At 45.3% G+C, this 23,842-nt stretch overlaps 3 protein-coding genes across 3 annotated transcripts; 2 read left to right on the plus strand and 1 right to left on the minus strand.

Annotated features, from left to right (window-relative positions):
- Nucleotides 1-746: 746 nt before the first annotated feature.
- On the minus strand, nucleotides 747-8,389 carry actr1b (actin related protein 1B). The gene is made up of 11 exons (XM_080528415.1): nucleotides 8,206-8,389; nucleotides 7,077-7,141; nucleotides 6,807-6,882; nucleotides 5,311-5,436; nucleotides 4,988-5,112; nucleotides 4,446-4,662; nucleotides 4,194-4,286; nucleotides 3,884-4,058; nucleotides 2,897-2,958; nucleotides 2,747-2,787; nucleotides 747-2,064 (listed from the first exon to the last, which is right to left on the minus strand). Exons 1-11 carry the CDS (start codon nucleotides 8,251-8,253, stop codon nucleotides 1,962-1,964), a joined length of 1,131 nt encoding a protein of 376 aa, XP_080384541.1. The 5' UTR covers nucleotides 8,254-8,389; the 3' UTR covers nucleotides 747-1,961.
- A 1,039-nt stretch (nucleotides 8,390-9,428) lies between these two features.
- marchf5l (membrane-associated ring finger (C3HC4) 5, like) lies at nucleotides 9,429-12,840 on the plus strand. The gene is made up of 7 exons (XM_080530109.1): nucleotides 9,429-9,637; nucleotides 10,044-10,123; nucleotides 10,271-10,473; nucleotides 10,671-10,801; nucleotides 10,934-11,108; nucleotides 11,761-11,927; nucleotides 12,077-12,840. The coding sequence occupies exons 2-7, from the start codon at nucleotides 10,095-10,097 to the stop codon at nucleotides 12,245-12,247; spliced, it is 876 nt and encodes a 291-aa protein (XP_080386235.1). The 5' UTR covers nucleotides 9,429-9,637; nucleotides 10,044-10,094; the 3' UTR covers nucleotides 12,248-12,840.
- A 459-nt stretch (nucleotides 12,841-13,299) lies between these two features.
- On the plus strand, nucleotides 13,300-18,107 carry kctd9b (potassium channel tetramerization domain containing 9b). Its single transcript, XM_080528699.1, has 11 exons — nucleotides 13,300-13,415; nucleotides 13,642-13,763; nucleotides 13,920-14,063; nucleotides 14,312-14,370; nucleotides 14,522-14,650; nucleotides 14,823-14,890; nucleotides 15,053-15,148; nucleotides 15,285-15,434; nucleotides 15,574-15,679; nucleotides 17,274-17,407; nucleotides 17,654-18,107. The coding sequence occupies exons 1-11, from the start codon at nucleotides 13,368-13,370 to the stop codon at nucleotides 17,768-17,770; spliced, it is 1,173 nt and encodes a 390-aa protein (XP_080384825.1). The 5' UTR covers nucleotides 13,300-13,367; the 3' UTR covers nucleotides 17,771-18,107.
- Nucleotides 18,108-23,842: the final 5,735 nt, after the last annotated feature.

Here is a 23,842-nt window from a genome sequence, read left to right on the forward strand (position 1 = left end):
TCCAGTGCCTCTAGGCTCTCCTATAGGACCCAGATTAGTTTAGCTACAACTATTCTGGAACTGAGTGATATCAGATAATTAAGATATTCTTTCTAGAATGTGACCTTTAGTTTTGAACACAATCTCAAACAGCTCAGTGGTACTGTTGGTAGCAGCTGCCCTGAGGGGACAGATCGACAATCTGCATACAATCTTCATATTCAAGCCTTGAATATGAGGCTGAGAAATGTTTAAAATGTGCATCTAGGGGTGACCTCATCCTCGTGATCTACTGTAGTTTGTGCTCCTCACACATTCTCTGCTGCACTGAAGATGTAAGACTGACACCCGGTGGTGAGAGATGTTACTGCATAGCGTTGGGAGTGGATTGTTGATCTCATGGGTTTTCTTGCGCTATGAAACTGCTTTGAGGTGAGTTAACGAGCACACACGTCAGGGGGGTTAAAGATAGAGAATTGTAATTCTAAAAATGTGTGTGTGTTCATGAGGGTTTGTGTTAGTGTGCTTTGATCGAATCAGGCTGCTGAGCAGCTGTCAAACTCAAAAGAGAGGAAGGGATAACTGCTAGCCTTCTATTCACCTCACAGACAGGCTGATTGACAGGTATTGCAAATCTGAGGGGATGAATGGCTCTCACTCCACACACGAGTCAACTCTGCTGAGCTGCATACAAAAAATCTTTATGCTGATAACAGCACTGCCTCTTTTGACAGAGATCATCAAAAACAAAAGACAGGAGACACCTCCAACAGCAGTCATTAACTTATTTATTATACTGAATTTACAAAATGAAAAGTAAAAGCAACACTTGAATAAACAGTATTGTACATTTTTAGTCTTGTTTAACTGTCGTCTTTTTGTTGTCGTAGTTGTAGAGTTTTTGAAAAGCGTTCCACTGTACACAAGGCTGATGACGTTTATAACCTTTTAAAAAACACCCAGAAGCAGATGTGGACCCTCCGGTGCCGGGGGTGGGGGGGTGGGGGGGGGCACAGGAGTAAGGCGGACGCAGGTTTGGACACAACCCCTTTACTGCCACTGAGACACACAGGTAAACCAGCTTTGCCATAACATCTGACTTCCAACTGGTGCATTGAGGGGGCAAAAGAATATATAACTGTTAATCCACCACCTTGTGCTTCTACAGTACATGCCAACATAAAACACAGTGGTTTTCTTTACCCTTTATCCTAAACCACAGAGACTAGCACTAACTAAACGTTACTACGACAGCAGACTCAGTTTATAACCCTCACCTAACAATGTAGTCAAACAATTGGACAAACCCCCCGGAGTGAGTTCTACCATGTACATCAACTGGTGACTTGAAACCGTGACGACCCTCCCAAAGCAAAAGGGAGAGAAAATAATAATAAAAGAAAAATACATAAAATTTCAATCTCTTCGGTTTGGAATGGAATTCTTACAGTAGCAAGGAAAAAAAACAAAAAAACATTCACCTTCATTGTCATTAGATGATATGCTATCACCATACAAGGGCTTTGTAGGTAACATAATAATATAAATACTTCAGGGTTGAGTATAGAATAGCATGGCCTGTAATAACAGAAGCAGACAGTCCACAGTAAAGACAGATTCCGTCGCAGCCCTGGGTGTGGGTGTGTGTGTAGAGGGGGGGGCGGGGGGGGAGCACAGCCCTGTCCTCTCCTTACACCAGGCATATGTCCCTACGAGGGGGGCCGGGGGGGGTCTAACTGCATAAGGAAGGGTTTATATGAAAATAGCCCACTCTAGAGGACGAGGCCAGGGAGAGAGTGGACCTGCGGGGCAAAGGAATGGGGTTGAAGTGGGGTGCTTAAAGGGTCAATGAAAGGGGGGCGCGTGGTGGGGGTAAATGGAGATGTTTGGAACAGGTGGCTAATGTGGGGGCAAGTAGAGAGTATAGCTGATGGTATGGTGGTGGGGGCAGTTCCAGGGGTTTAAAGGTGCTTGCTTCCTTGTTAGAAGGTCTTCCTGTGGATGGCACGGGCTCTGTCCTCCTCGTACTCCTTCTTAGACACCCACATCTTCTTAAAGGTGTCCAACGACGCCAGGATGGAACCACTGCAGACACACACAGCAGAGGGAGCACATTCCTTTATTACTATATTATCGAAGGAGGAAATGCATTTATTGTCTATTCAATCTCTAAGTGCAGGGCTCCAGACTAAGCCTTTTCATTAGGGAAAACAATCAGTAGGGTAATCATCTTAGACATTAACATGCCATTGCATTCAGAGTGCTGTGGGCTAAACATTCCTCTTCTCATTTCATTTACTTTTAGCAGACCGCTTTAGGCGAAGCAGCTTACAACAAATACATGTGTCTAAATAAGTGAATCATCTATCCATCAGTCATCGTAAGGAAAACAAATCTATGCTGGTGCCAGGGGCCGTTGGTAGGTGGCAACGGGAACAAAGTAATTTGAGGTGGAAAACCTAACATGCAGCACGGGATTGTTGATTTGATTTGATTTGATTTGCTTGGCCATCATCAATGTAGCCAATCATTTATCGGTATGCATGTAGGTCTATGGCTTTCACTTCAGCAGGCGAAAACTACTGGAGAATAGTTTTGGAATAGTAGAGATTCTAACCGTGACTGGTCTAATTGTATGCTTTGCATCACTCAAAGGCTATTAGGTTGCTATTAGAACTAAATGACAACGAGAGGGGGCTTCTTTTATTTTTACTTCACGCACAGCAAAGTCAATTGGTCGCATTATTTATTTATTTAGTGTTCTTACCCGATCCATGTGGAGTAGAGCCTCTCCTGAGGGGCAGAGATCTGGACAGAAGCAGAAACATCAGGAAGTGAGACTAACATCCGGTTCACATGTTGACATTGTAGTAGGATGTCTGACGCATACAAGCAGGAGCTAAATGAGTTACTCTACCTTGATCTTGACGTCTTTGGGTGCAAGTTTCTTCACTTCGCTTAGTAGCCTGTCACCGAACCCTGAAGGAGGACAGAGTGTTAGCTGATAGTGTGTGTGTAAAATGAATGTTTCAGCAGTGGTGAGTAGGGGTGGGCATCGACGATCGATAATTGATCGATCACAAAATAAAACATTTGGTCGATCACACAAAAAATAGATTTTTTTTTTTTTTTTTGTGATCGACCAAATGTTTTATTTTGTGATCGACCAAGATCCTTATCGATCAATTATCGATCGTCGATGCCCACCCCTAGTGGTGAGCTAGTCTGCCCTGCGCCACATGAGAAAACACCCACTGTCAGTCAAACAAGCAGCACGGCACTTTGACATCAGTCAGCAGTGTCACCCCGAAATCAGACCGCAAGCGTCAACCTCAGCAGAGCGTGTCCGTGGCGGAACTGCTGCGGCTCTCACTGTTTCGGCTTCCACACTGGCTGCGTGTCTTCTGTGACTCTAACTGCGGAGCTGCTACTGCCAGCCAGTCCTATCTTTGTACATTGAGTTTTGCCTGCAATGCGTGCGCGCGAGAGAGAGAGAGAGAGAGAGAGAGAGAGAGAGAGAGAGAGAGAGAGAGAGAGAGAGAAAGAGAGTCCTAATGTCTAGATGGCGTGCTGCGGCAGCCAGCGTGAGACACGCTTGAGATGTGCGCCTCACGCGCTGTCTGGCTGCTCTAACCCGTTAACATGGGCACCGAAATGAAACGCATACGCGCTGCTGAGGTTGACACTTGCGGTGCGTTTTAATGGTCAGAGTGTGTTCCAAGTACATGTTAGTACTTTAACTGAATGTCAGTGCCAAGCCATGTCAGTATTTTAACTGAATGGCATGTGAGAGAGAGAGAGAGAGGTTGGTGGTGGTGGTGGTGGGGTGGGTGTGTATGTGTGTGTGTGTGTGTGTGTGTGTGTGTGTGTGTGTGTGTGTGTGTGTGTGTGCGCACGCACGCACCTTTGAGCAGTGTGGATCCTCCAGACAGTACTATGTTAGAGAACAGCGTGCGTCGCAGGTCCATGTCAGACTTCTGGATGGCGAAGGCCAGAACCTCGTGGATGCCCTCACTCTCATCCCCTACCAGGTCAGGTCGGAACAGCAGCTCTGGAGCTCGGAACCTGGCTGGACCAATCTGAACCAGGGGCAGAGGGCGGGGTGAGGCTCATGTTGCAGTATGTTAGGTAGGAGTGTGTGTGTGTGTGTGTGTGTGTGTGTGTTTAATCCCAATCCCAGTCTTCAGTCAGCCTGTGTTTGATGTACTACTCACATCCAGTGTGCTTCCATCGGGGAGTGTATATTGGGCCTTCTCAGTCTCCAGAGTCTCATCTTTCTGGGGGTTCAGGGAGAGGTAGCAGGCTCTCTGTGGACGGACACACACACACACACACACACATACACACAAAATCTCAAAAAATACCATCTCATTGATAGTGTAGACCACCTCTAACTCTCTAGAGGTGTGAAAGTCAACGCCCACACACACACACACACAAACACACTCACGTGCACACACGCTCACCTCTTTGATGGTGCGGACTACTTCGAACTCAGCAGAGGTGTGGAAGTCATATCCTTCTTTGCGTAACAGCAGGCGGAGGTAGCGGGACACGTCCCTGCCGGCGATGTCCACCCGCATGATGGAATGGGGAATGGCAAAGCCCTCATAGATGGGCACCGCATGGGTCACGCCGTCACCTGAGTCCAACACCACACCTGTGGTACGACCCGTGGCATACCTGCAGGACAGAGAGAGGACAGTTACAGTAACACACCTCCAGCCTCCAGCGTGTTGTTTGAAAGATGATACTACTCTCATCATCTCACAATCCTGATGCCACCGCTACACTGTGGCTTTGGTAGTTGAATTTCTGGACCCCTAGATTACTTGCTAATCATCCATAAAATAAGGTAACACTCACACGCACGCATGCGCACACACGCACACACACACACACGCACACACGCACACACACACACACACACACACACGCACGCACACACGCACACACACACACACACACACACACACACACACACACACACACACGGGGGTACACTCACAGGCTGAGGACGGCCTGCATGGAGATGAAGAGGGCGGGGACATTGAAGGTCTCGAAGAACACCTCTGCTGCCTTCTCACGATTCTTCATGGGGTTCAGAGGGGCCTCAGTCAACAGGACAGGGTGCTGGAGGAGGGGTGGGAGGAGGGGTGGGAGGGGGCGTTGAGTTTTTAATAACCACCCAAAGATAAATGACACATGACACAAAATGAGTAAACAAAATGTTGGAGTGAGAAGAGGGGAGAAGGAGAGGAAAAAATAGGTGGAAAGGAATGGGGGAGGGGGGGAGGGGGTGGCGGAAGTGTGAGGGAGAGGAGACCCTACCTCCTCTGAGAAGGTCTGCAGCTGCTCCTTGGAGTAGACATACTGCCAGATCCTCTCCATGTCGTTCCAGTCCTTCACTATCCCATGCTCCATAGGATACCGCACTGACAACAAGCCCCGGTGCTCCTGTAAGAGACAGAGAGAAAAGGGGGGAGGGGAATAGAGGTTTGTTGAGGCACATTCAATGGCCATACATTGCCTCTGTGAAGCTCTCTACACATAAGAATGACCAGATGAATTGAGAATCTGAACTTCATTGCGGGCAGCATCTGCGGCCTGAACCAGTCTCGGGCCCTTCTTCCTTGGGTTAGCTAGCTGGAGTCTCTCCTGTAGGCCTACTCAGTGCAGCCGTACGGCCTAGTACAGTGGGCGCTGGGATGGTCAAGGTGCTGGCTCTGGGCATCTCGGGTACATGCTGCTGCCCCCACGTACCCCCCTGATGTCCCTCGAGCAAGACGGCCCATGACAGTGAACTCTGTGTAAGCAGGCGCTGGCCTTGTTCTTTAGTAGGGATGCTCCGATTTATCGGCCACCGATTTAAATCGGCCGATTTCACTCCAAATGACTCGATCGGTGATCGGCAAAAATGGCCGATCGCAAAAACCGATCTTTTATTATTATTATTTTATTTTATTTATTTTTTCCTGGGGAAGACAGATAACTGAACAGAAAACATAGGAGGACGTAACAGTATGTAAACCATGAAGGCCACGTTTATGATGTCTTTTATACAGCCATATCGACTGACTTGGGCTTCAGGCCCTAACTGGGTGATAGGCCAGACCTTTACTATGCCATAAAAATGGGTCTGCGTTTGCTTGGTGCCTAATGGATCAAAACTTTTGTCTAAAAAGCAAAAAATATGTAGGCTATCCAGTCAGTAGGCCTACAGTTATGTATTTAAAAAAAAATCGGTATCGGTATCGGTTGATCTTGAGGAAAAAAATCGGTGATCGGTATCGGCCCCAAAAATCCAGATCGGAGCATCCCTATTCTTTAGATGTCCTCTTTGTGCTTTCAGCCCCTCAAAACTAGTCTCCAGTTCCTGATTTCTTCCAGGCTGAGTTTACTCCACCCTATATCCTGGTCCTTGCTGCCCCACCTGAATGTACTGTTCAGCACCTCGTCAGTCAGAGGAGGACGGGTTTCCCCAGAGAGTGGTTCCTCTCAACATGTATTCCTCCCAGGAAGTTTTTCCTTGCCACTGTGCCACTTTTTTCCTTGGCTTACTGTTTGGGGGTCTATGGTTTAGATCATATTGTTTGTATTGTTGTTTAGTATAGTTGTGAAACACTTTGCGACATTTGTCTATGTAAAAAGTTCCATACAAATAAATGTGATTATATTGGACACAGTCTTATTCATTCTGTGAGTATGAAACAGGTTAGGACGCAGACGTCAGAGGACATGCCAATAGAATAAAATACAATGTGGAAGAATAATATAGTCTGAATGAAGAAGACTATGGCCTGAATGAGGAAGAGGGTATTATGTACCTCTGCTTTGGGTCCAATGAATAGATCCCCCTCCAGGGCTCCGGCCATCACACGCACGTGCTTGGGACGGCCCACACTGAAACACAGAGCAGAACAGACAGTCAGAAACCAAACACATAAAACACATACATAACACCTCAAACACACACAAATACAACAGACAGAATAACATCCACGAGGAAAAAGCAACAGTCACACAGTGTCGTCACTTGGCTTGAATGTCATCTCTGTGTTATTAGTGTAGAGAGGGTGAATAAGAAGATGACTTACTAGTTAGGGAAGCAGTATTTGGGGATCTGGTCACCTGCAAAGCCAGCTTTGACCACACCTGAACCCTAAAGAGAGAAAGACAGATGGTAAAGTGGGATAAGAAGAAATTAAGAGGAAGAGGGAGTTAATAGCCTCTAGTTATATAACTTGCTCAAAATGGCATGGTGACACATTGTTCTTTGTGTGTGTTTTGGTCATAAGATGCAGCTCGAGGCTTCAGAAGGCATCAACTAATGGGCCCTTTCTCTGTATTAATTATTACACATATTCCAGCTTTTTTCCAGCTGGCTCACAGGAGCATCACAGGGTCAGCTATAAACCATCTCTTTTTTTGCCAGATCTGTGTCAAGGATTATTCTATTGATATAACAGAACGTTACACTTTCTTTGTGTGTGACTGATCATGACATCCAGTGTAATAACAACGCCAGGTAAACAGATACAGTTAAGACCTGCAATGCCCAGGAGCATTCAAGTATCGTATATTAATCGTATTAAATCGAGGGCACGATGCATTAACCACATTGTCATAAGGTAGGTACACGGTTAAAACGGGTTTTGCAGCTAGGGCGCTTTGATCTGTGGATGACGGTGATTAGCTAGCTAGCATCAGTACAGACATGTCCTGCCAAACCACTGCTAGCTAGCAAGGCGGGGTCTGTCTCCAGGATATCGTTGGAACTGGCGATGTTGTTGGAAACCGTTTAGCTGTCCCTGCCCACAACGTTGTATATCATGCAACCATTTAACACAGGAATGGAGATGTGACACAGTACAGCCTGTGTTCTTATTAGATGGCTGGGTGGCTGTTTCTGCAGAGCCAGCAGGCCAGTTTGTACGGGACACATCAGCTACGTTTAGCTAGGCTAGTAAGGCTGGCAGAAAAACACACTCATTTCTTACACGCCATAGCTAGCTAGCTAGGCAACGTTAGAAAGAACAACACAGTAGCTATTCTCACTGACATGCACTTGAGGAAGAAAATGCAATAGAAATGTCTAGGATGATTAGCAGCACGTTAGCTTGCTCTTGCTATCAAATCAACACACAAAGGTGGCTGGCTAGCTGGTTAGCTAGCCCCGGCTGGGCTAAATCAAGGGTGTGGATGAGGGAGTGACATCATACTTACATTGTCGATCACAACGGGTTGGTTAGCTATAATGTCATAGGACTCCATGATTATTGGATTGTTTGAGATAAATGTATTTTATATTAGTTCAGTATATTCTTCTCTTTTGGATATTTTAATCATGTAAATAATAACGCCCTGTCACTATGGGCTCAGCCGACTCCTCGCCGCTGCTTTGCTTTGCTACAACCTAACACAGTAGCCAGCGTTGCCGTGACAGACTCTAGCGACAACCAATGGCAGTGCTGCTCTCAGACAGCCAGACAACCAATGGCAGCGCTCTCAGACAGTCAGACAAGACAACCAATGGCAGTGCTCTCAGACAGTCAGACAACCGATGGAAGTGCTGCTCTCAGACAGTCAGACAACCAATGGCAGCGCTCTCAGACAGTCAGACAACCAATGTAAGTGCTGCTCTCAGACAGTCAGACAACCAATGGCAGCGCTCTCAGACAGTCAGACAACCAATGGAAGTGCTGCTCCCAGACAGTCAGACAACCAATGGCAGCGCTCTCAGACAGTCAGACAAGACAACCAATGGCAGTGCTCTCTGACAGTCAGACAGTACTGCTCTCAGACAGTCAGACAACCAATGGCAGTGCTCTCTGACAGTCAGACAGTACTGCTCTCAGACAGTCAGACAACCAATGGCAGTGCTGCTCTCAGACAGCCAGACAACCAATGGCAGTGCTGCTCTTAGACAGTCAGACAACCAATTGCAGTGCTGCTCTCAGACAGCCAGACAACCAATGGCAGCGCTCTCAGACAGTCAGACAACCAATGGCAGTGCGCTCAGACAGTCAGACAACCAATGGCAGTGCTCTCAGTCACAGTCCACGTGACTGTTGTCAAACGTCTCGTGGGCGGGTGGTTTCCAGATGTTTTTTTTCTTATTTTTCTTATCATCAACAACATCATCATAGCCTTAATAAAAGATGCACATATAAACACGTTTGCACGCACAATGCTACGAGGGACTCACTGTACCACAACACATTCTCTAGTAAGCAAAGAGAGGCTCGGCATTGATTTGTAACCTACATAATTTAAGAACTGCACTGCAGTTTACTGACTCAGAGGGCACTAAGCTGTCCTTTAGCTGTAACAGCCAGGCCACTGGTTTAGACCAGCAAAATAGGTCATAAGATTGGATTATTTATTTATTTTCCCTCCATAAAATTGCTTTCCTCTATCCTGTCTTTTATTTTTGATTGGAACAAAGGACAGTAGTGACAAAAAGTAGAAGCCACTGGCGTTTTGTTTTTTGACGTCTTGCCCTTTAAGAACCAAGTAACCGGAACTGTGATGTAGTTTTGGTTTTGATCGATCGAAGTTGTGTTTTAGCATTTGGACTAAAGTGTCACCGAGCAGGTTGTTTACTGATTTAATCACCGTGGAAAACGACTAGCTACTTCGGTGAAGTATTGTCAAGGTGAGTTAACATGTAGTGTGTACTGACATTGCTTTATGACTTGACAACTAAGGTCGGAGTTTTGCATTCCTTGCTAGGTAGCTAGCTAGCAGGTTTACGCAAGTCTTGCTAATGACGTGTGATACAGACAGGACCATAATAATCTCACCGCTGCACCCAACTAGACAGTTTATTGAACACATTCAGGGATATTAGGGTACTGTAGCTATCTAGATACATTAGCTAGCTAGTTAGTTAGCTATAGTTTGGTCCAAGTGTGAGTTTATGGAAATATGTTTATACCAAGCAAGTGGCGACAGTGAGTGTCCTTTAGAGAGCCTGCTTTATTTTGTGTGTGTGTGTGTGTGTGTGTGTGTGTGTGTGTGTGTGTGTGTGTGTGTGTGTGTGTGTGTGTGTGTGTGTGTAGATCCTGCCTGGCTGGCTGGCCCATGGTGAGAACGCTGGGAGCTGACTTAAAATGGCCTGTGCTGAGGAGCCACCAGAGAAGTAAGTATATCCTCTGTACAGTCCTATGAGGCTTGGTCATGATGTATCAAAATAAAAATGACCCCACCAAGATACCGTTTGCTGACAGTTTTGATTTCTAGCAGTTGCTTGAGGAGGATAAATAAGGTGTCTGTCTGTCTGTCTCAGGCACTGCTGGGTATGTTTTGCCACTGAGAAAGAGGACCGTGTAGCAGAGTGGGTTAGCCCCTGCAGGTGTAAGGGCTGTACTAAGTGGATCCACCAGTCCTGTCTACAACGCTGGCTCGATGAGAAGCAGAAGGGAAACAGCGGAGGAGCAGTTAGCTGCCCACAGTGTGGCACAGAGTACCGCATTGTCTTCCCCAAGATGGGTAACTAAACACACACTAACCCTAACCCTCACATCTTCCCCAGAATTTATGGGCCTAACTCCAAATACAACATTAAAGAACTGCATGCCATGGTGACGTTGTTATTCTGTAATATTGAATTGTCATAATATACAACAATGTAAGGCTTGCTGTTTAATCATTGTCATTTCAATATGGATGTATATTATCCCCCTCAGGCCCCGTGGTATACTTCCTGCAGCAGGTAGACAGGGCTTTGTCACGGGCCAGCCCATTTGCTGCTGCGGGGGTGGTGGTGGGGACAGTTTACTGGTCAGCTGTCACCTACGGAGCTGTGACTGTCATGCAGGTACACAGAACTAACATGCTTCTCCCCCAGCCCTAACGTTATATACCCTAACGTAACCCCTAATCCTCCTGACATTCCTCAGTTCAGGGAAGTTAATCTCTCTCTACCCCCCCGCCTCCTTCCCACCTCTAGGTTGTGGGTCATAAGAAGGGTTTAGATGTGATGGAGCGAGCAGACCCTCTGTTCCTATTGATGGGTCTGCCTACCATCCCTGTCATGCTGGTGCTGGGCAAGATGATCCGCTGGGAAGACTACATACTGAGGCTGTGGCAGAGACACTCTTCTAAACTACAGCTTCTAGTGCCAGGTACACACACACACACACACACACAAACACACAAAAGTGATGCATGGGTTGACTCATAAACCGCAGAATGTTGAATAAAGAGAAAACAATGCATTAAAAAAAAAACTCTATAGGCTACATTGATGTTTTCAATAAAAATGTTCACGGGCAAAGTAGCCTTATTGTACAGTGCATTTTCACAAAAGCTTGCACAAGGTGTCAATTAAAGCGCTTTGAATTGCATTCATGTACGAAAGGCGCTGTATAAATAAAGTTTCACTTCACTAAGGCAAAACATTTTTTTATATGTTTTGTTTCAGCAAAACATTAGGCTACTGTTTAATAGGCCTAATAAATGTTGAAGAAAAAAGTCAATGTTCATTAATGTTCAAGTGAAAAATGGGAAGTGTAGGCTACAGGGCATTTTCTATATTTGCGGGTTAAGGTTGGCTCAGATTTTCACTATCACATGTAGTCAGGCGGAAGGATTATTAGTAATTGCGGATCGCCACAGGTGAACAAACAGCTGACCCGTACATCACACACACACACACACACACACACACACACACACGCATGCATGGATGCATGCAGGGCTAAATACTAAGATGTCAGATTGAAGGAATCCGATAGGTAGAGCTTCTGTCACTGTGTTGCGTCTCTCTCCCCTCAGGTATAGGCCGCCCATTGCCTCGTGTGCCTGTGGATGGGGGGCTTGGAGGGGACCACCTCTCTGTGTCTCGTATTCTGTGTGGAGCACTCATCTTCCCCTCAATCGCCAGTCTAGTGGGACGACTGCTCTTGAGTAGGGTGCCTTCCAGCCTACAGCGTACAGTACTAGTGAGTGTGTGTGTGTGTGTGTGTGTGTGTGTTTGTTTGCAGTTTCCATTATTTATACAGGATTCATGTTTTCGATTGTTCTCATCCTACTTTCAGCCTGTGTACCTTCTAGGGAGACTTATGTATTCTCTCTGTCTCTGTCTCTGCAGGGTGGTATAGCGTTTGTGGCGATAAAGGGAGTGCTAAAGGTGTACTTCAAACAGCAGCAGTATCTCATTCAGGCTAACCGCCACATCCTCAACTACCCTGAGAGAGAGAGGGATAGAGAGAGGGAGGGACTGAGTGAGGGAGGAGAAGAGGACACAGAAGACAGCGAGTGACAGCCACAACCCCTTCTCAGCACTAACATGGGGAGGTGGGGGGTAGTTGCATGTTCTATGTCCCGACACTCCTGAATTACCTCCTTGTTCTCCTTTCTGCCACAACAACAGGTACTTGATTTGGGAAGTTTACCATGTTGCTTGCTTACACCTGTCAATTTAATTTCCTCATCATGACCAAGAGGAGATGATGAGGTAAGGATGCTGGTTAAGATCATTGGGACATGGCCAATGCCCCCTTCCCTCCCCAGAATCATCTCTGCTCTCCTAACATGTAGATACATCTTTAGATAAAATTTGCAGTGTGTTCAGTAGGCACATTTTCATCCAGGAAAGCTTTTCAAATGGAAGTGGTTCTACCTGAACTGGTCCAATAGGAATGCTCATTTATTTTTCTGTTTTAAAATGATTTAATCTGTTTGGGCCTCCTGAACGATCTGCATTGTACGATATACATTCAATCATGACATGAATAGGTGTGTGTGTGTGTGTGTGTGTGTGTGTGTGTGTGTGTGTGTGTGTGTGAGAGAGAGAGAGAGAGAGAGAGATAATTGCTGTAGAGCCCACATTGTTTTATCTGCCTGTATGAATGAAATGCCTAATAAATGTATTGGTTGTTAACTGTTGTCTCTGTCTTTCTTGTCTCTGAAAAATGGGACTTTCCAATTTGACTGGTCATAGGGTTAATTTTTGCTAGTGTAGGTGAAAACCTGGTTATTTTGTCTACAATTAGTTTTTAAAAATAAATCAATGTAGTTCCGACTGCATCGCTGTCACCCATCCTAATTTGGTGGATGAATCCTTGAATCCTCTACAGAACCTCAACAGAAAGGTGCAAAGAGAAACTGTCACCCTCATCACTTTTATCTTGACTGATGATAACTAGATCGCGGAAGCTGTGATAACTTGTTTACGAGGTGGATCTGTGGTCCACATGAGGCTATGATGATGACCAATGGTGTGAAAGTGACCGCCCCCAAAACTTCCTCCTCGGTCTCTGATTGGACAATATTTGTTAGACTAGTTTTGAAGCAGATGTTTTGGTGCAGAATCAGGAACACGGAAAAGGGTGTAGCGAAAGGACTCAAACAACTGAACTACAGTACCGTACTCTTCTATTATGAAGAGAGTTACGCTGTTTGTACACGGTACATCCTCCAATGGGAAGGTAAATGCGGCAATGCACAAATGATACAGAGAAGGTTTAGTTTCGGGGCTAGCTATGTAGCTTGCTCAGTTTCAGACTGCTCTCTCACGCATCCATGACATGTGACAGGGGCTGATACCAGATTGATACTCCTAGCTATCCACACACAGTGTGTACTTTGCCTTCTTGTGTGAGTTCCAGAGCATGCATTGAATGCATTCTAGCTGATCAGAGTTTTATGTCGCAGGTCGTGGCGGTGTGTGGCTCTTTGGATGACTTGTTGTCCGTCGCCAGCACTAAGCTGGGAATCCAAGCTTCAAGTGTTTATAACGGGAACGGCGGTCTGATAGATGACATAGCGCTCATTAGGTAAGAGACCAGAACTGTACCAGGTAAGTGCAGTCCAACATGTAGAACCTGTTCACTTAATAGTCACCAATCCCAATTAACTTAACTGTGTGTGTGTGTGTGTGTGTGTGTGTGTGTGTGTGTGTGTGTGTGTGTGTGTGTGTGTGTGTTCCACAGAGACGATGACGTGCTGTATGTGTCAGAGGGAGACTCTGTTGATGGTGCTCTGCCAGCTCTTGAATACCTCTTCAATACCAGGTTTCAGACTCACACTGACTGGCTTACACTCAATGTCGGGGGACGCTGCTTCACCACTACACGGTAACCGTGACAAATACACACATACTAAATAACTATAGTAACAACATCATACACTCCAACTCTCTGTCACTAACCATTGGACTAATCTCAGGCAGCCCAGGTGGCACCAAGCCTGTTTATATGCAAGGGTATTCTAGGTTTGAGGTACATTAGTAGAAACTGCTCTTTGAATAAAAAATACGTTTGTGTGTGTGTGTGTGTGTGTGTGTGTGTGTGTGTGTGTGTGTGTGTGTGTGTTATTTTCGTAGGAGTACACTTGTCAGTAAAGAGCCAGAGAGCATGCTGGCCCACATGTTCCGAGACAAAGGTGATGTCACCCAAAATGCACCACTTACCCCTCTATACTTCCTTCATTTGAAGCTCATACTTATGTTGATGACTGCAGCAATCCATTATATTTGTGTGTGTGTGTGTGTGTGTGTGTGTGTGTGTGTGTGTGTGTGTGTGTGTGTGTGTAGATGTGTGGGGTAATAAGCAGGATTTTCAGGGGGCCTTTCTGATAGACCGCAGTCCTGACTATTTTGAGCCGATCCTGAACTACCTGAGACACGGACAACTCATCATCAATGAAGGCATTAACCCACTGGGTACACACTGCACGCACATGCACAATAGAATACACACACAGATATATACCAGTATGATAAGAATAGCAGCACACACATGCTCATACAGTACCGGTTAACTCTCATGATGATCATTCATATGTATGCAACACAAACACACCCACACCCACTATGCTGGTCTTTCACTTTCCAGGTGTGCTGGAAGAGGCTCGTTTCTTTGGTATTGAAGAGCTGGCAGAGCAGCTGGAGACCCTCATAAAGGTGTGTGTGTGCAGGAGAGAACATGCATGCACAGTGCACACACATCTGTGGCTCTAGGATTCCCAATTAGTATTGATACATTATATCAGCTGCTTTGAGTATCACTGGATCACGTGGAGGAACGACAATATTATTTCTTATTCCATCTTGTGTCCCACCCAGAGTTCTCAGCCCCCGCATGACCACTCCCCTCTAACCAGAAAGGAGTTTGTGCGTTTTCTGTTGGCCACAACCACCAAGGCAGAGCTCCGATGTCAGGTATACATTACGTACTCTCTGTTCGTACGAGCAGAGCTCCAGAAATTGAAGGCCCTCTTTAGACTGTGGTATCTGAATATGGCGTGTGTAGGGATGTACACTGCACACACTAAGTGTCCTGCGTAATGTCCGTCAGGGTCTGAACTTCAGTGGTGCTGACCTGTCCCGTCTGGACCTGCGCTGCATCAACTTTAAGATGGCCAACCTGAAAGCTGCCAATCTCACCCATGCCAATCTCAGTGGTGCCAATCTGGAAAGGGCAGACCTCTCCTCAGCCAGTCTTGACGTGAGTGTGTGTGTGTGTGTGTGTGTACGTGCGTGCGTGCGTGTGTGTGAGTTTTAGGGGGCTTACCGTAAGGTTGTTAGGATGCTGTGTTCTAATGCTGAATGGTCTAATCGTGTGTGTGTGTGTGTGTGTGTTATAGGGAGCCAATCTGCAGGGGGTCAAGATGCTGTGTTCTAATGCCGAGGGAGCATCTCTGAGAGGCTGTAACTTTGAGGACCCTGCTGGAATCAAGGCCAACCTGGAGGGTGAGGCACACACTCACTAACAACACAATACACACTCACTCACTATGGAGGGTGAGGCACACACTCACTAACCTGGAGGGTGAGGCACACACTCACTGACAACACAATACACACTCACTCACTATGGAGGGTGAGGCACACACTCACTAACCTGGAGGGTGAGGCACACACTCACTAACAACACAATACACACTCACTCACTACACTCAGTGACTACAAAGACCGCTGTATAGCTCTATACTATAAGTACAGAAAGAGCGGAAGGTAGTATGAGCTTCAAACATGTACTTACACAGCATCATTTAAATTGTGTGGTTTCTAGGAGATGAGTCGTACAAAGAGACAGCTGACATTCTCAGTTCCAATGAAAACTAAGGGCATTTGTGAAATTCAAAAAAATTTGATGCATGAATGAGAACATAATGGCATTTCCCTGTGTGTGGAAACTTTTCTATGGTGTACCGTATGTACAGTCATGTGAAAAAGATAGGACATCCCATGAAAACCGTTGTCTTTTTCAACATATTTCAATTTGATATTCATTTGAACAATATTGAGAGATGGAGGTAATAGTGGTAGATGCTTATGAGTCTGGGAAGGGATTTAAAAAGATCTCCAAACAATTCGAAATCAACCATTCCACTGTCCGGAAAATTATTTAAAAGTAGAGAACATTTAAAACAACTGCCAACATGGCCAGGTCAGGCAGTCCTAGCAAGTTCAACCCAAGAGCAGACCGCAAGAATTTTCGAACAATCCTAAAATGTCATCACGGGACCTACAGGTAGCTCTTGCCACAGTTGATGTCAAAGTACCGTACATGCATCTACCATCAGAAAGAGACTGCACACGCTTGATTTTCATGGGAGGTGTGCAAGGAGGAAAACTTTGATGTCAAAAAACCCCATCAGGGTAAGTTTACCAGAGAACACCTAGACAAACACCATGACTTATGGAACAATGTGCTTTGGACAGATGAATCCAAAGTTTAATTATTTGGGCACAGTAACAAAAGACGCAAACCAAAGACAGCATTTGAGCACAAGAAACTCATACCAACTGTGAAGCATGGGGGTGCAAATGTCATGTTTTGGGGCTGCTTTGCTGCAGCACGGCCTGGCCAGCTCACCATCACAGAATCGACTATGAATTCTCAGAGGGTAATTGAGGAACATGTGAGACCATCTGTCCAAAAATGCTGAAGCTGAAGCGGATGTGGACCATGGAACATGACAATGTGAACATGACCCAAAACATTTCAGTAAATCCACCAAGGAATGGCTCAAAAGAAATGGAGAGTGTAAGAATTCTGCATGGAGGAGTGCCATGTCAGAGGTTGGTAGACAGTTATAGGAAACGTCTAATTGAGGTTATTTCAGTAATATCAGCTATTAGGGTATAGGGTGTTCATTTTTCATTTAAATGAATGATAACAAAGTAAAAAAATTACATCACCTTTATCTATAGATATTGTTTGAAAGAAGATTCAATATTGATATGTCTATATTTCTTTAAAAATAACTCTATAACAACTCTATAATATTTCATGGGGTGTCCTAATTTTTTCACATGACATATGTTTGTGTTTGTCTAGGTGCCAACCTGAAGGGGGTGGATATGGAGGGTAGTCAGATGACTGGAATTAACCTGCGAGTTGCCACGCTGAAGAATGCCAAACTGAAAAACTGCAACCTGAGGGGAGCCACACTGGCTGGAACAGACCTTGAGGTGAAAATACACACACACACACACGCACACACACACACACAAAATAACAGTCACCAGGACAGACATAGGCTCCAATTAATTGACCTAAATGATGGGATGTATAAGTATAACTGTCCCCAGATCCACCCAGGAAATGTCCCTTGAGGTTATGTAACTAACCCCCCCCCCCCTTTCTCTCTCTCTCTCTCTCCCTCCCTCTCTCTCTCTCTCTCCCTCCCTCTCTCTCTTTCTCTCCCTTCCAAGCAGAACTGTGACTTGTCGGGGTGTGATCTGCAGGAGGCAAACCTGAGGGGGTCGAATGTGAAGGGAGCCATCTTTGAGGAGATGCTAACCCCTCTGCACATGTCCCAGAGTGTGCGATAACCTCTGCCCTCTCTACACAAACCATCCCCTGACCTCTGGAGAGCTGTTATTAGGAGAGCATGGGTGTGTGCCACCATCCACACCATCAACTGCACAGTCAAGCATCAGATTGCTATATATGATGCTATGGTTGGTTGTGGTTAGTTGATCTGTTGAACTCATCCAGGCGTTGTCAGGAGACTGTAATTTAGTAGGCTTGGAATGCAGGGAATGTAAAAAACAAGACCTAGCTTGTCTCGTAAAAAACCCTCAGGGATATTTCCGATTCTGCATGTGATTCAGCGTTTGATCTAGGACCACCATGCACAAGTAGAAAATGAATATTCACTGACCTAAATGGGGCCACTTTTTCTGTTTCATATGGATTTTTTTTTATCACGTGGTGCTAAATGTCATGTCTGGTTGATTGTATCTCATGCTGTGACAACATTATTGTTTGATTATGTCTTGTTATACAATAAAGTTTCTAGTGTATCTTGTCCTCTTGGTGCCAATGGATAGCTCTCTGTAATGTGTAACTTTATCTGTCCACTAGAGGGCAGTGTCCTGTAGACCACAGCCCTAAGTCTTACCATGGGGTTGTCAGATAAGAGAAGTGTTTGTCCTAGTACTATTACTGTACATAAGCTATGCAGGCTTCATCACCCTGCCTGGCCTCAATGCAGAAGTTGCTAATACAACTCACGCACATGGACACTGTGTGCACATGTAGTTCCCCTTATCAGAAGGAACCACTGACTCCATTGTCATCGTTCACATGTGGTCATGGATCTAAGGGTGGGGGAGTACATGTCAGAATGTTTGTTGTTTTTTACTACAGTGCCCTGTGCTGAGGACAATTAAGCTTTTTTCTTTTTTCAGCTCTACACCCCAATAGTTTGGATTTGAAATCAAACAATTACTATGAGGTGTAATTTCTGAGTAGTGAAACCAATATGTACATAAATATCTACGCTGAGCATCTCTACTTTAACCTCATAGTAATTGTTTGATGTAAAGTCCAAACTTTTGGAGTGTAGAGCCAAAAGAAGAAATAATGATTCAGTGTCCCATTACTTACGCAGTGCACTGTATGTATGTCACATATCCTGTATGTACTACAATGCTTAGTAAACTTAAAACTCGAGAAGAGAGACACTGTACTTATCCACAATAAACAATAATTATGCACCATTATGGTGGATAAAGCTGCAGACTTGCACTGATGATGCAGATTCACTTTGAAAGGCCTTTGTGTCTGTTATTGATTCCATTGGTTGCTTGTATAACATTCAGGTTAGTCAGTCTTGATAAGACGTTTTGTTACATGACATACCATAGAGTATTACGTTATTACTCACACACACACACACAATATGAGTATTACGTTATGTCACGCACACACTGTTTTGTGAAAACTGGGCTCAAGAACAACAGTAATACGCTCACATTCAGCGAGAGAGGAGTGAGGGCTGGTCTAGACTGGCTCAGAAGCTGACACTGAACCATTAGAACCTCGAGAAAAAGCAGAGACCAGCAGGAGGACAACATACTGGAAATTTGCTAGATAGACGGGCAGAGGATTGCCTGTAGGAATAGTGGAGGGATAGACAACGACACAATCATCCACTCTTCAAGCCAGTTACTCACTGTAAGAGAGAAAGGCTAGACAGAAGTACAGTAATGTTAAAAACGTATTTTGAGTGTGTGTGTGTGTGTGTGTGTGTGAGGGAGGGTGGGGGGCACACATCTGGAGCTGGTTGCTCCTGATGCCACTTTGGGGGAAGGGGAGGGGTGGGAGCTTCTAAACAATATATGTACACTCACAAACACATCACAAAGCTTTCAGTGGATGTGGCAGTGGAGGTATTGGATTCAAAACAGTCCCTGCCCCTTCTCCCCACTGTAATAACTCTACCCACAGCACTATACTCACAAGCCCATAGCCCTGCAGGCACACATACCAAAACACTGTTTGTGCAGAATAGGGTCTGTGTGTGTTTCTGTTTTACAATTGTTTGTGTGGGTGTATGTCTGTTTGTATGGGTGTAAGCAACCTCCCTCTTCCCATATGCCCCCCCCCCCCCCTCTCTCTTCCTGTAAGCCCTTTCTTCTTCTCCCTTCACTTCCCTCCTCTTCCCCCCTCCCCTCTCTTCCCCCCTCTCCTATCCTATCCTCCCCTCTCTTCTCTCGTCTCCTAGTTTTAGACAATGGCAGATGAGCGAGCCTAACCTGTGTGACTTACCCCTGTAGCCAGCAGAGGGCAGTAGAGGTTCAGTATCTAAGGCCAGGTGCTCTTCAATGCACAGGAAGCTCCTGGTCAACTTCAGTGTATGCAGGGTTTAGTTGCAGCCCAGCACCAACAGGAGTAAAGATCACTGTTTCAAAATCTGTGTTGACAGCTAATCCTAACTGCTGTAGCAGATGAGCCTGTGAACTCACTTGAGTTTTTCACAATGTTCTTCTGCCATGACGATGGATGGGCCGCTGCCATGGTGATTGATGAGTTGTTGCTATAGTGACCGGTGGGCTTGTATGTCTGGGAAAGGTATCAGGCCAGTGGTGTTGTGTGTGTGTGTGTGTGTGTGTGTGTGTGTGTGTGTGTGTGTGTGTGTGTGTGTGTGTGTGTGTGTGTGTGTGTGTGTGTAAGAGGAAGACAGAGAGAGAGAGAGAGAACTGAGATAACTCATTATTTTTGACCTTTCAGTTTGCTTGTATTTCCAAGAGGAAATCTAACAACAGGAGATGACTGGGGTGAGTGTGGCTGATGGGGTACTTGGGGTTGTAGGAAGGAGGCTTGATTAGTGGTTAGAGGCTGAGGTAGGGGGACCACAGAGGGCGCATGTGGCCTGTGGTCCAATCAGAGTGGGCGATGCACGCGGATATGCTCATCAGAGAACAAAAATGTAAATGTAGAGAATTACGCATAAAGTTTATTCATGCTCAGGCTCTGATGAGCTGGGCGTTTCTGGGATGAGTCAGACAAGCTTGATCTGACGTCTGCTAGGATCTATCAACACACACACATGTGCACAGACAGGCCTGTCATCACTGTCATTGCAACCAATGATGTAGCGGTGGGTAATCCCCGAACACCATGGATTGAATAGGGGGGTAAACACTAAGGCCCCCACCACACCAAACTATCAGAGATAAAAAAAAAAAAAAAATCACTATCCGATTTGATCTGTGTAATTCAGGCGTGGCATTTGAAACAGCCTAGCAACTGGACAACGCAACCTAGCAACTCACTACAAAACCATATTTCTAATTGGCTAAACGGACGAATGGACTGTGAAAGATTAAATTACAAATAACTTTTTAAATAACAAAACAAATTTGTGTTTTTTTTACACACATACACATACAGAGACCTGTCTATGTTCTATGTCTTGTTCTATGCCTGTCTGTGTGCGTCTTTGTTTGTTTGTGTGTGTGTGTGTGTGTGTGTGTGTGTGTGTTTGTTTGTGACAAGGTCAGCCTGACCTTATTAAAGCAGTGTGTGTGTGTGTGTGTGTGTGTGTGTGTGAGAGTGTGTGTGTGTGTGTGCGCGTGCATGTGTGTGTGAGGGTTTATATGCCACTGTTTTATTAGGCGTAGCCTGGGATGACCCTGAGTCTGGCAGTCATCTGAGGTCCAACACAGGAAGAACACTTAACCACGGAAGATCCAACATGGCCACCATGTCTGTGTGTGTGTGTGTGTGTGCGTGCGTGCGAGCGAGCAATGTAAAAGACCATGTCTCGTCTCTGACAAGAAGATCCCTAGTTATCAGGAATATGCTTTGAAGATTCATTCCCCACTGAAACAATCCAACAATGATCATTTCAAGGACAACATTCTATCCATCCCAACTTCATCCTTGGTTCTGTGGCAGACAGGACATGATACTGATCACAGGAACAGGGGGGTGGGGAAACAGGGGGTTAACAAAACCTCATATAACTAAGACCTGGCATCATACCCTCACACATGTTTTTAAGACATTAAGCTGTTCTGGCAACATTAGCGGAAACTTCTACAGAACATCCTGGGAAGAGTAAATCATGGAAGGTATATGCACACAGCCACTTTATAGACCTATCTTTTCCCTCTTCCTCTCTCTTTCTTACTCTTTCTCTATCAACTATATTTTTCTCTCTCCCTCTGTCTCCCTCCCTCTCTCCCTGTCTCTCTGTCCCTGTCTCTCTGTCTCTCTCCCTCTCTCCCACCATCCCCTACATGTGACACCCGGTCATCAGAGATTCTCTACCCGAGGCTGTAGGCAGGGTGAGTCGCGACAGCTATGACTGATGATCATGTCTGGACTCTCTGTGTCCGTTCTCCACCTTTCCACCTCTCCGCCTCTTCACTCTCACTTAAATACACAGAACATCAGCACAAATTCACTAGAATACACACATCAATTAAGGTTCACTAAAATAATATACATCCAACCCCGAGCTGTCAAACCATAACCTCTGATTATACACACCTACTCCCTCACCTCAGCAGACCCATAAGCGGAGCCCATTTAGAACTGAGGTACAGCACAACCCAGCCATAGGGGGTTCAGAAGGGAGATTGTTCTTCCAGCTCTACAGCTAAAAACTGCATTTTGGGGCACATTCAACTCATCATATGCAGGAATATATATGATATACAGTGCCCTGCATAAGTAATGGTAAAAAAATGTCTTCTTTTTAAAATGTTGGATTTGAAATCGACCGTCCTCATAATTACTATGAGGTTAAAACAGAGATGCTCAGCTTTTATTTGATGGTATTTGTGTATTTATTGGTTTCACCATACAGAAATGACAACACGTTTTATGCATAGTCCCCCTATTTCAGGGTACCCAAAAGTGACGGGAAAGATTGATCAAAAGTCCAAATTAAGCACTCATGTTTAATATTTTGTTGGACAATGAAATAACTGCCTGGAATCTGCAACCCCAGGCGCTGGTTATCTTCTCTGGTGAAGCTCTGCCAGGCCTGTACTGCAGACATCTTCAGGTTTGACTTAAGTCTTTTCTTCAGCAGATTGAATGCATATTCAATAAGATTTCATTCTAGAGATTGACTCGGGCAGTCCTCCAACTTTTCACTTTTTTGGGCCTGAAAACCTACCTAGTTAAAACCTACCTAGTAGCTATGGCAGTATGTTTTGGGTCATTTTCCTGCTGAATGATGAAGCACTGTCCAATGATTTTGTAGCCATTTGCTTGTATTTGGGCTGACAAGATGTTTCTGTACATTTCAGAATTCATCCTGCTGCTGCGGTCAGCAGTTATTGTACATAATCAATGAAGACACGTGAGCCAGTTCCAGTGGAAGCCATAAGCCATACAAGCCCACGCCCTCCACCATACTGTACTTCACAGATGAGTTGGTATGCTGCGGATATTGGGCAGTTCCTTTTTCCCCTTTTTCCTATTTTTTTTTTTACTCTTGCCATCACTGTGGTACATGTTAATCTTTGTCTCATATGTCCACTGTTTTCCATAACTCTGCTTTTAGGTACTTTTTAGCAAACCGTAACTTGGCCATCCTGTTTTATGGCTACGTGGTTTGTTTCTTCAGTGTAGCCTCTCTAGTTCTCCTGGCAAAGTCCTACCTCCTGGAGAGTGTTCCTGATCGGCTAGGACAGTTTCTTTTTATATATACTGATTTATTGCCATGCAATCAACTTGTCAGTCAATTGTTGGAATTTGGTATTTTTGCTCTAGGCACAGGGTCTAGGCACAGGGTGCCATATCCGGTGCTCCTGGAGCAATTGCCTTGCTCAAGGGCACATGCGAGCTCCCTTCCTGAGACAGGGATCGAATCAGCAACCTTTCGATTGCTAGCCGGCCTCTCTAACCTGTTTTGGGGGTTTTCACCCACTGTAAAAGTATTCCGTGACATTCCAGGCCGTTTGTCATTTCTGAGCTCACCAGTGCTTTCTTTCCTTTTAATGATGTTCCAAACTGTTGATTTCTGTATGTTTCTATGTTTCAGACTTGTTCATAATGGCTTCCCTGACTTTCATTGATGGTCCTCATGTTCACGAACAGTAACAAACTCCAAAGCTTAGAATCATTACTAGACATTAAGAGCTCACTTATAACATGAC

This window comes from Nansenia antarctica, assembly GCF_963989245.1.
Source record: "Nansenia antarctica genome assembly, chromosome: 4".
Lineage (NCBI taxonomy): Eukaryota > Metazoa > Chordata > Actinopteri > Argentiniformes > Microstomatidae > Nansenia > Nansenia antarctica.

Excerpts from the sequence above, each read along its gene's own strand:
- actr1b (XM_080528415.1), bottom strand. The coding sequence starts at position 8,253 with ATGGAGTCCTATGACATTATAGCTAACCAACCCGTTGTGATCGACAAT. Across the intron at positions 5,113-5,310 it reads TGCAGACCTTCTCAGAGGAG|CACCCTGTCCTGTTGACTGA; the intron begins GTAGGGTCTCCT and ends CCCCTCCTCCAG. Across the intron at positions 2,065-2,746 it reads CTCTACTCCACATGGATCGG|TGGTTCCATCCTGGCGTCGT; the intron begins GTAAGAACACTA and ends GTGTGTCTGCAG.
- marchf5l (XM_080530109.1), top strand. The coding sequence starts at position 10,095 with ATGGCCTGTGCTGAGGAGCCACCAGAGAA. Across the intron at positions 10,474-10,670 it reads CATTGTCTTCCCCAAGATGG|GCCCCGTGGTATACTTCCTG; the intron begins GTAACTAAACAC and ends TATCCCCCTCAG. Across the intron at positions 10,802-10,933 it reads GAGCTGTGACTGTCATGCAG|GTTGTGGGTCATAAGAAGGG; the intron begins GTACACAGAACT and ends TCCCACCTCTAG.
- kctd9b (XM_080528699.1), top strand. The coding sequence starts at position 13,368 with ATGAAGAGAGTTACGCTGTTTGTACACGGTACATCCTCCAATGGGAAG. Across the intron at positions 13,416-13,641 it reads GTACATCCTCCAATGGGAAG|GTCGTGGCGGTGTGTGGCTC; the intron begins GTAAATGCGGCA and ends TTTATGTCGCAG. Across the intron at positions 14,371-14,521 it reads CCACATGTTCCGAGACAAAG|ATGTGTGGGGTAATAAGCAG; the intron begins GTGATGTCACCC and ends GTGTGTGTGTAG.